This window comes from Callospermophilus lateralis, chromosome 7 (genome assembly GCF_048772815.1).
Source record: "Callospermophilus lateralis isolate mCalLat2 chromosome 7, mCalLat2.hap1, whole genome shotgun sequence".
Classification (NCBI taxonomy): Eukaryota; Metazoa; Chordata; class Mammalia; order Rodentia; family Sciuridae; genus Callospermophilus; species Callospermophilus lateralis.
In genome coordinates, this window is record NC_135311.1 from 13,777,640 (window position 1) to 13,789,724 (window position 12,085).

The window sequence follows — 12,085 nt, forward strand, 5'->3', positions numbered from 1 at the left end:
TGATCTTGGTATGGGAAGACTTGTATTCTAAGCTTGACTTTAGGTGTGGGTAACCTTGGAAAAGTCACTTAATGGCTCACTTCTTGTTTTTAGAGATACTTTACTGCATAAGGAAATTGGTGTGATATTAAGGGGTTTATGTGAGTCATGGACCCCGTCAAGTAGAACTTACCAACTTCTTTTATAAAAGTTATGTATTCTTACTGTAGAAAACTGAAAATTAGGTATATCCTTATTTTTTGCCTTTGATTATTTAGAAGTCTGTGTAAAAGCTATGATAGTAATACTTTCAGTTCTCAAAAATTTCTTAAATTTTCTTTTTCCTCTTCTTGATGAGTATGTGTGAAGTTGATTAGCCTATGAAATTTTTAACTTTGTCTTGTTCTGTATAATGAATGAGATGCTGCTATACTTGGGAAGTAATTCAAGTGAGCACAGTAATTTATCAATCAGGTTGAATATCACTTTATTTATTTGTTTATTTTTTTGATACTGGTGATTAAACTCAGAGGTGTTTAACCAATAAGCCACATCCCCAGCCCTTTTTTATTTAGAGACAGGGTATTGCTGAGTTGCTTAGGGCTTTACTAAGTCGCTGAGGCTGGCTTTGAACTCATGATCCTCCTGCCTCAGCCTCCTGAGCCACTGAGATTATAGGCATGTGCCACCATACCTGGCTGAATATCACTATTTGTTAAGCTCTTATTAACATGGTATAAAAATATATATGCTTACCCAGTAAATTTCAGATATATCTCAAAGAATGACTTAGAATTGTTTTACTATGAATCAAGAGAAGAGAAAGAAACTCATGTTATATTTTTAAAAATCAGCGTGTGGGATTTTAATGGTTTTGTTTACTCTTTGAGATATTTTAGATTATGACCTGCTGATTAAATTGACTTTTCTTTTTTTTCTTTTTTTTTAAAGAGAGAGAGAGAATTTTTAATATTTATTTTTTAGTTTTCGGCGGACACAACATCTTTGTTTGTATGTGGTGCTGAGGACTGAACCCGGGCCGCACGCATGCCAGGCGAGCGCGCTACCGCTTGAGCCACATCCCCAGCTCATAAATTGACTTTTCTTATTGGCTGTTGGACTAAGCAACTCTGTTTCTTTCATAACCTCTTGGTCCTGCCACACAAGGTGGTGTTCACCTGTAATCCCTGCTACTCAGGAGGCAGGAGGATTGCAAGTTGCAGGCCAGCCTGGGCAATTTAGGGAGACCCTGTCTCAAAATAAACGGGCTCAGTAATAGAGCACTTTTGGGTTAAATCCCTAGTACTGTAAACAAACAAACAAACCAAAAAAACCTTCTAGATACCGTTTCTTTTAAATACTATCAAGAAATGGTGTGTTAAATTTGAAAATTTCTGGGAAATATGATCTGATTTTATAACTCACATTCTATTACATTATGGAAGTTGCTCAAAGTCAATTCCTTAATTTTTCCATTATAACATGAAGGAATTGGATTAGATGATTTCTTAGGGTCCTGATATATCTTCCTTTTTCTACATGATGGAAGAATTTCCCTTGATAAGTCATAAGTGCTAATGTGTTTTATCTCACATGAAATGGGCCTGTTACATTTCCAACCAGATAGAATTCTTTTGTTGTAGAAGGTATTTGACTTTTTGGTTGAAGACTGATCGAGTCAGAAGCATCTGTGAAGTCGGTTATACCAATCAATGAACATGTTTAAAGGACTGCTAGCATGAGGGCCAGCAGCATTGTTAAATTTACTTAGACTAAGAAAGAGTAAGTATTTTTGGTTGCTACAAGTCTGCTTAATTTTTTTTTTTTAAAGCTCTGTCCCCGTCCCCTGTTTTGTTTTGAGTGGTGGTCCTGGGGATTGAACCCTGGGCCTTGTGCATGCGAGGCAAGCACTCTACCAATTGAGCTAGATTCCCAGCCTAATTTTTTTTGATATGTAAGTTCAAATAAGAGAAAAAAGTGAAAGGAAATTGATTTAATCAATTTGATTGATGGTTCTTTCATGACTTAAGTGTTTTTTTTTTAATATTTATTTTTTAGTTTTAGGTGGACACAATATCTTTATTTTATTTTTATGTTGGTGCTGACAGTCGAACCCAGTGCCTCATGCATGCTAGGTGGGCGTGCTACCACTTGAGCCACATCCCCAGCCCCTAAGTGTTTTTTTTTTAATGTGAATTTTCACATATTTTCTTTATGAACCTTGTATCAATATTTACTCAGTAAAGAGCAGTCTGATTATAAAAAAAGCTCGTATTCTCTCCTTATGTTACTTTCCCAATAAAAATAAACCGTATAATATTTTGAAATAATAATACTGTTCGAGAAATTATTAACAAATGGTTGTTAACAATTATTAGATGAATTTTTACTTTTCGTTTATAGCTTACTTTCTCTGTTGTAGCTGTTTTATCATCTATTGTTTGCCTTTTGACTTTATTACATTGTTTACTTTTTTATTGTTTGTTTTTAGTTATACCTGACAGTAGAATCCATTTTGACATAATTATAAAAGCTTGAAATATATCTTGTTCTAATTCAGACCCCAGTACCTCTCTTTCCTCTTCTCTCTCTCAGTCTCTTTCTCCCTTCTATTGATCTTTCTGCCATTTATCCATAGTTTTTTAAAATTAATTTCTTGTGGCTGTGCACAATGGTGAGATTCACTGTAGTATATTCATATATGTACATATGAAAGTTATGTCTGATTCATTTACTATCTTTTCTTTTCCTATCCTCCCTCCTTTCCCTTTGTTCCCCTTTGACTTCTCTACTGAACTTCTGTCCCCCCCACCATTTTGCTGTTGTCTCTTATGCTAAACACTGTAAAACAGACTGTTTGGTACTGTCTTGATCTCAAATTCATGCGAGGATTCTGAAATCATGTCAGTTTTCATTTTTATATGCACTAGAAGGTGATCAACCAGATAATCCATAAAAATCATTATTTTTAAGTAAAAAAAAATTAACACCTAAATGAAAAGAAACAGAGGGATCCCCTTTAAAAGGTTTGTTTACTCCTCTTTGAGAGTTTTATCTCCTAAGACTAAAAAATATTTTTTAATTCATAAAATTTTAGAAATTTGAAAAGCACAGAACAGTAGTAAAAGAAAGAATTACCCTGTGGTAAGTTACTCTCTTTATGATTCTTCTGTGTTTTTTTGGTATATGTATATTCTTTCCTTTGTATAAGGAGATGATATGAGGAACAAGCCCTTTGTTTGGAGTTGTTTTCCTTAATGGCAATGGGAAAACCTATTTTGTTGGAGCTCCCTTATGACAAAAGACACATTTTGTGACTCTTTTAATGGTCTCTTCCCACAGAAAAGAATAAATCCAGCTAAAGCTTTTTGGAATTGGTACCTCCTTTCTAATTTACTACTGTGTTTTAAATAACTTAATTGGTTTATCTTTAGACTCTCTAAGATGTAGTCTCAAGATGAACCAGTTGACTTGGAAAATTCTTTTTTGCTAGGTTTGGTAATAGCAATTATGGCAAATTGTGTTTGATAGTTTGATTTCAAGTTGTGTTTCTTTTATTGTAATATTCTTTTACTGATTTGAAACCTACAGGAAAATAACTTTGATCATCTTGATTTTGATTTGGATTTGATGCCTTGGGAATCAGACATTTGGACCATCAACAACCAATTCTGTACAGGTAATAATGTGCTTTGTTGATAAAAACTTTAACTAGACCATTTATTTTATAGTTTGGTAATACTTGAAATTAGGTGGGTTGCTTTGGTTGGGTAAAAGATTCCAGGAAGCATGTATTCCTACTTCTGATATGACAATGTATAAATGAATTTCTTGCCAAAATGAATATGAAGAATTTCATAATTATGTTTCAGTAGAATAATGAATAAATAATTCATATTAGAAATAGAAATTGATTCAAATTATGAATAATAAATATCTCTATAAGAGATTAACCCATTTAGGAACCATACAGGACTTAGGGAATCAAAGAGAAGAGGTTGGGGTTATCAGAACCTAGGGGAATCTCATGTAATTGGTGTACATACCTCTAAGAAGATTGCACCACTTGGCTAATGTTAACATCTTTAAGGGAGCTCAATGAGGTAGGGGTCAGTGTGCTGGAACCTGGAGCAGACTGCCACTGATGGAGTAAAGCTCACAGGAAAATAAAGAAATATTTTCTGCTACCTTCTAGCAACTATCCAGTATCCTCTGTTAACTGGAACTAAAAGGAAGCCAACTGGGAAATATATGATAATTTGCATTACAGATTATAGGAGGTAGACTCAGAGTGGAGAGACAATGGATAAATAACCAGCACATTCCTGCATCTAAATTCCTCCTTAGCCCCTTACCCTTCCTATTTCCCTTCCTTTTATGTATGTATTTATCTTGCTCAGTGCCTGTCTTCCCTTATAGAATATGGGAGACACAAAGTCAGTGTTCTGGTTGCTGTTGTATAGTGAACTACTCTAAATCTGAGCAGTTTAAAAAAACTGTTTTATTAAGTTCCCAGAGTCTATGGGTCAGGAATTTGGCTTCATATATACTAGGCAAGTACTCTACCACTGAGCTATATCCATAGTTCTTTTTGAAATTTTATTTTGAAACAGGGTCTTGCTAAATTGCTGAGGCTAGCCTCAAACTTGCCATCCACCTGTCTCAAGCTTCCAAGTAGCTGGTGTGAACCCCTATGCTCAGCCTAGACTGCTTCTTGCTTGGAAAGTGACAAAATCACATTATAGACAATCATGAGGGACAGTAGATATTTTGTGGCTTTGGAAAACACTGTCTGTCATCCCGATTCTGTGGTATATTTGGCCCTTGGGAATATTGCCTGGGCTATAGTTGCTCAGTAAATTTTTTATAAGGTAAATTAATAGTTCAAGAGATATTTTTTGTGAGTTTTAATTGTTTTGTCAAAATACTTTGTAAAATGATTCTTTCTTTTTTCTTGGGTTTAAAAAATTGGGGAAATGGATTTCATTTTTTGAACATGGTATAACATCCAAAAGATATAAAAGTTTATATAGAAGAAAAATGTCTCCTTCTGCACTTATTCCTCAGCCAACCAGTTCTGCACCCCAGAGACAACAACCATGGTCATCAGTTTCTTCTTTACTCTTTCAAAGGATACAGAAGCAGTGTATATATTTACACATACACAACTTATTATATGATTGGAGGCTTACTACTATGCCATTTTCTGCATCTTGCATTTTCATTTAATAATATATTTTGGTGACCTTAACTTCCATATATGATTGATTTAAAAACATTTTTTTTAGTAGTCAATGGACCATTATTTTATTTATTTAAATGTGATGATGAGAATCGAACCCAGTGCTTCGCACATGCTAGGCAAGTGCTCTACCACTGATCCACAACCCCAGGACCATATAATTGAATTTTGAAAGTAGATTTTACCTTTTTTTCTCATTGATTTTATTCTGAGTTTGTATTGTCCAGTGAGAAAAAAAATTCACTTCGTGTTTTTCTTTTTTTTTTTTGAGACTACAAACATATGGTTTATTTTCACTTCATATTTTTCAGTTAAAGATATTAAGACAGAACCTCAGCCACTTTCTCCAACTTCCTCAAGTTGTTCAGTCTCATCTCCTCAGTCAGTGGACTCTTGTTCTTCAACTCAGCATGTTCCTGTAAGTAGCCAATCTTTTACATGATTTGGGTGATAATGTTATTTGGAAAATACATGCATCAAGTGGGAGGGGGCAGTTTAACATTTACTAAGTGCTAACGAGGAGCCTTATGTTTCCTTAGGAAAGACCATTTGGGAGCTAGAAAGTTGTTAGTCTTTATGTTCTTGCCTCCATAATTTCATTGAATTTTACCAGTATTTTTTTTGTTGTTGTTTGTTTACTTCTTGCATCCCTCTCTACTCCCTGTTAGGATATGTATTCTTTAGGATATGGAAGAACATAAGATTTTCAGACTTTTATAGGTACTTGGTCATAGAACCTAGAATTATCTCTTTAGTTTAGGAATGCCTAACACTATCTTTTGAATGGGCTAAGGTTTTTACAAAAGTCCTGTAGCTTCTATTGCTTTTGTTCTCCCTCGAGATAAAAGCCATGATGTCAAGAAAAGGAAGTACCTGATTTTGGTAATGGGAAAAGAGAAGATACAAGAAGAAAAATCGAGTTAACACTTCAGTATATTTTCTTTGCTTTAAATTGAGGCATCATTATTTTGGTAGGCTCTGTATTTCTTCAACTACTAAATTCTGATGATTCTATCTACCTTATGACTTCAGGATTCTTTTTTGCTCCTACCAGGCTTTCGTCATCTTATCTGGATTAAGTCAGTAGGATTTTAACTGGTACTCTGTCTCCCAACCTCCTGAACCTTTCTTAGCAGAGTAATAATCCTCAAAGAGAAATCCTTCAAAAGCACAAACTTGACCATATCATTCCTTTGCTGTAAAACCTTTTAACAGCTTCCCAACCCTTACAGGATGAAATTCAGATTGCTGGTGTGTTAGGGCCTCTATTATCTGACCCATGGTTAGCTTTCCAGTCTTCTTTCTTACTGTCTCTCCTGCTTTCACACTGATCTTACTTAAACCCTGGAAGTATTCCTGCCTGAAAGCGTCAGTGTGTTCCATTCATTCACCAGCTGTTCTAGGAGCTATCTCAGACACTGGCAGTGAATAAGAATAGTGAGATCTCTGCTATTCCAGTTTTAGATTTCTGCCCATTCTTTTTCTTCTCCACAAAATAGCCCTATTTTTGTTTTTTCAGAAAAGTCATCCTTTAAGACCCACTTCAAAAATTATTTAGTGTCTGAAAGTTTCCTTTGATTGCCACTATTAGAAGGAAGTACTCTATGGTTCCATAATTTCTCCAAATGATTTAATATTTAAAAAATGTAATTTGCTTTTGGAGTCAGAAATACATAATATTGTATATTCATAAAGGTCTGTTTGTTGGTTTTGTCTTTTCTGTCCTTTCTTACATAACAGTTAGCATATTGTATACCCTGTTATTTGTTTTTAACTTTATTTCTGTTATATGTTTTTCTTAGGTGTACTTTAAAAAAAACCCAAAAACAAACAAAACAAAACAAAACAAAAAAAACCTCCCATGTTTTTAGTTGTTGATGAACCTTTATTTTGTTTGTTTATTTTAATGTGGTACTGAGGATCAAACCCAGTGCCTCACACATGCTAGGTAAGGTAAGCGCACTACCACTGAACTACAATTCCAGCCCCTAGGTGTACTTTTTTGATAGACAAGTTATTTTTTTTTTCTTTTTCTTTTTTTTTTTTAATTTTTATTGTGGGTTGTTCAAAACATTACATAGTTCTTGATATATCATATTTCACACTTTGATTCAAGTGGGTTATGAACTCCCATTTTTACCCCGTATACGGATTGCAGACTCACATCAGTTACACATCCATTGATTTACATATTGCCATACTAGTGTCTGTTGTATTCTGCTGCCTTTCCTATCCTCTACTATCCCCCCTCCCCTCCCTTCCCCTCCCCTCTTCTCTCTCTACCCCCTCTACTGTAATTCATTTCTACCCCTGATAGACAAGTTATTGATTGGCCTATTGACTTTTCCTTTCCTTTCTATGTGATATTCCTTTTTTTTTTTTTTTTTTTTTGGTGAGATAGAGTCTTTCTAGGATGTCCTGGCTGGCCTTGAACTCCTGGGTTTCAACTGATCTTCTGGCATAAACCTTGAGTAACAGACTATAGGTGCATGCCACTGGGTTTGGCCTTTATTGTCCCCCACTTCCCAACTCAAGACAGGGTTTTCACCACTTAGGTTATATAAGAATTCACTAGTTTTTTATTCTTGTTTTCTTGCTTATATTGATTTTTTGTTTGGAATAATTTCAGATTTACAGAAATGTTGCAAGTACATTACATGATTTTTTTCACTAAACTATTTAAGAGTAAGTTGCCAGTCTGATGCTCTGTCTCCCCCAATACTTTAATGTCTCCTTCCTATAAGCCAGAATATTTTTTATATTGCAACAATGTGGCATCAAAATCAGGAAATAAACATTGATACATTACTATCTAATCTTCAGCTCCTATTTAAAGTGTATCAGTTGTCCCTGTGATGTCCTTTAGACCAGCAAAAGGATCCAGTTTGGAGTCATATTGGATTGTCTTGTCTCTTTAATTTCCTTCAGTCTGAATAGTTATTCATTCTTCATTGACTTTCATGACCTTGTCTCTTTTGGAGATCAGAGGCTATATATATTTTGTAGAGTATCTCTCAGTTAGATTTGTTTGATATTTGCTAAGGGTTAGATTCAGGTTTTGTATCCATGGCAAGAATGTTGCAGAAGTGATGCTATGTTCATTTCATTTACTTTTAGTTTTTATTCCAGTATTGGGGATTGAATCCAGAGGTGCTTTACCATTAAGCTATAATCCAGGCCGGGCTTGGTGGTGCATACCTGTAATTCCAGCAGCTCAGGAGGCTGAGGCAGGAGGATCCCGAGTTCAAAGCCATTCTCAGCATTGGCGAGATGCTAAGCAACTCAGTGAGACCCTGTCTCTAAATAAGATACAAGATAGGGGGCTGGGAATGTGGCTCAGTGGTTGAGTGCCCTTGAGTTCAATGCCTGATACCAAAAGAAAGAAAGAAAAAAAAAAAGCTATAATATGTCTAGTGGTTTACAATGAGGCCAGCCTAGGCAACTTAGTGAGACCTTCTCTCAAGATAAAAAAATAAATAAAAAGGGCTGGGGATATAGCTTAGTGGTAGAGTCCCGGGGTTTAAAAAAAAAAAAAGTTTATTCTGATATCATTTATTAAAAAGTTCTTTTTCTCACTGATTTCAATTTTATGCCCATATTTTAAGTTTATATAAATGGTACTATTTAGACCTATTTCTACTATTTATTTTTAAAAATTAGCACTGTGTTAATATTAATTCTCTATATATCAAATCTGTTGCATCTAATTTTGCACATTTCAAGCATATGTTTACTGCATTTTACGTACATCACAATACATATTGTCACACTTGTGGGCCAGTGTGAGAATTCCTTTGGGATGTATGCCCAGGAGTAGAGTTGTTGGATGGTGGGATGTAAAGATATTTAATTTGACATTTGCTTCCTTCCATATGGCTCTACAAGGTCATTGTAGTACCCTGCAGGCCAGTCAGCAGTGCTTGAGTATCCCTGTAACTTCTCTGATAATGCTTGACATTGTCTGATTTTCTAATTTTTGCCAGATACTGAACCTTTTTTTTATTTGCATTTCTTGGATTACTGATCATTTTCGACATTTATTTACATTCTCATTAGCGTTGGACTTCTGTTATAAGTTGTTTATTCCTGTTCTTTGATTATTTTTTCTGTTGTTGTCTTTTTCTTGTTTATTTGAAAGAATTCCTTGTATATTAATATATTAAACTCTTATTAGGCTTAATATGTTTTTCACTTTCTATTATTTATCACCTTTGTAGTCTTAAGAAATTCTTAATTTTCTTTCTTTTTTTTTTCTTTGTGATATTAGGGATTGAACCCAGGGACACTCAACCACTGAGCTCCATCCCTGGTTCTTTTTATTTTGAGACAGGGTCTTGCTAAATTGCCCAGGCTAGACTTGAATTTATAATCCTCTTGCCTCAGCCTCTGGAGTTGCACACTCAACCATTGAGCCACATCCCCAGTCCTATTTTGTATTTTATTTAGTGACAGGGTCTAACTGAGTTGCTTAGTGCCTTGCTAAGTTGCTTAGGCTGGCTTTGAATTTGGGATTCTTCTGCCTCATCCTCTTGAGCCACTGAGATTGCAGACATGTGCCACCGGGCCTAGCATATTTCTTTAATATAAGGGGATGGCATAGACATATTCCACATTTAAAAAAAATTTTTTTAGTTGTATATGGACACAGTATCTTTATTTATTTATTTATTTGTTTTTATGTGGTGTTGAGGATCGAACCCAGGGCCTCACACATGCAAGGCAAACACTCTACCACTGAGCTACAACCCCAGCCCCATACTTCACATTTTGAGTTAGTTTTCCTTTGGTATTGATTGATAATGTTGACTTATCCACAGTCACTTAGTATTTAGCATGTAGTTTCTAGTATATCACTTCTTTGCCTTGAAATTGCCTTTGAAGAATTTTTCTGTTTATATATGGATGTCGCCTCTCTTATTAAGCAAATTTATGCTTAAGGATTATACTCTTCTGCATTAAATTATTTGTTTTTATTTTGCTGCAGGAGGAGTTGGATTTGTCTTCTAGTTCCCAGATGTCTCCCCTTTCCTTATATGGTGAAAATTGTAATAGTCCTTCCTCAGCAGAGCCACTAAGAGAAGATAAGCCTATCATTGGTCCTAGGAGCAAAACTGGTATTACTCTATCTCCTAATTTCTCTGTATCTATTTCCAACTGAGCTTAGGTTCATTTCTTTCTTTTTCTTTTTGGTACCGGGGATTGAACTGATGGGTGCTTAACCACTGAACCGCATCCCAAGCCCCCCGTTTTTTTAAATTTTGAGTCTGGAACTTGCCAAATTGTTTAGAGCCTCACAAAATTGCTGAGGCTAGCCTTGAATTTGTGGTCTTCCTGCCTCAGCCTCCCATGTTGCTGGGATTACAGGTGTGTGCTACCATACTTGGCATTAGTTTACATTTCTTAAAAGAAAATGTTGGATTAAGCATGTTTATTAAACTGGCTTGTTGTTTTTAAATTATTAGACCTATATTATTTGTTATATATGATTACTGCAAAGAAGAAAGGGAAGAAATAATCTCCTTTGATTATCTCTTTAAGTTTTTAATATATTTTTTGGTACCAGGCATTGAATCCAGGGGTGCTAACCACTGAGAAACATTCCCAGCCCTTTTTCTTTAGATTTTGACACAGGACCTCTCTCAGTTGCTTAGGCCTTGCTAAGTTGTGGAGGCTGGCTTTGAACTTGAGGTCCTCCTGCTTCAGCCTCCAGAGGTGTGCACCAGCACACCTGGATGATTATCTCCCTTTCTTTCTTTCTTTCTTTTGTTTTTTGGTGTGTGTGTGTGGTATTGGGGATTAAACTCAAGGGCAGTTGGCCACTGAGCCACATCCCTAGCCCTATTTTGTATTTTATTTAGAAACAGGGTCTCACTGAGTTGCTTAGTGCCTTGTTTTGGTTGAGGCTGGCTTTGAACTTTCGATCCTCTTGCCTTGCTGAGCCACTGGGATTACAGACATGGGCCACTGCACCTGGCTGATAATATCTTTGTAGGTGAAAAAACTTTAAAATAGACTTTGACTTAATCATCTTTAGGAGAGTTTTTAGTTTTGATTAAATACTGAATGTGAGGGTCATTTTACCACAACATTTATTAACTTATTCATCTCTAAGCTTTATTCAGTGATTTCAGCTATTCTCCTTTACTGTTCCTTCTCAAAACTGCAGTTTGGTGAAAAAGGAGGATCTCAGATTAAGGAATTTTCTTTGGTCTTTTCAGGTACAGGGTAGGTATGCTTAAACTCCAGTGCAAGATAGTTACTCAGAAGTCAAGATAATGTATAAAGTGTTTAAATAAAATCTGTTTTCTAGGAGTTGCTCAATTGCCTTAGATTGATTTGTGGTTTGTTTTTTCTCCAGAAAATGGACTGACTCCAAAGAAAAAAATTCAGATGGGTTCAAAGCCTTCAATTCAGCCCAAACCTTTATTACTTCCAGCAGCACCCAAGACTCAAACAAACTCCAGTGTTCCAGCAAAAACCATCATTATTCAGACACTACCAACACTTATGCCATTGGCAAAGCAGCAACCAATTATTAGTATACAGCCTGCACCCACTAAAGGTACTATTGTGGAAATTGAGGCTGTATATGTTTATTTGGAAGATAGTATAAAGATTTTGTCACTTTTTAAATATATAAATAATTCAGGTTATAATTACTGAACATGTGTGGTGTGTCAGGAATTGTCCTTGCTTCTGAGGATGTTGCAGAGATGACTAATATGTGGTTCTTGTCCTAACAGAGAGAGCTCTTCAGATCAATTATATCCAATACTTCTTTTTTCTTACAGTTTTGATTGATACCTGTTTTCAAGGCTTTTTTGTTTTTTTCTTTTTCCTTCAGTATTAGGTTTAAACCCAGGG

The 12,085-nt window shown here is 35.3% G+C and overlaps 1 protein-coding gene across 1 annotated transcript in view; it reads left to right on the forward strand.

The window, feature by feature from the left end:
* The window catches only part of Atf6 (activating transcription factor 6), a 225,463-nt gene that overhangs the window by 15,163 nt on the left and 198,215 nt on the right, over positions 1–12,085 (forward strand). Inside the window, exons 3-6 of the mRNA XM_076862746.1 lie at positions 3,571–3,658; positions 5,533–5,639; positions 10,206–10,335; positions 11,580–11,783. Coding sequence (XP_076718861.1) covers positions 3,571–3,658; positions 5,533–5,639; positions 10,206–10,335; positions 11,580–11,783 — 529 coding nt within the window. The remainder of the gene's footprint in view (positions 1–3,570; positions 3,659–5,532; positions 5,640–10,205; positions 10,336–11,579; positions 11,784–12,085) is intronic.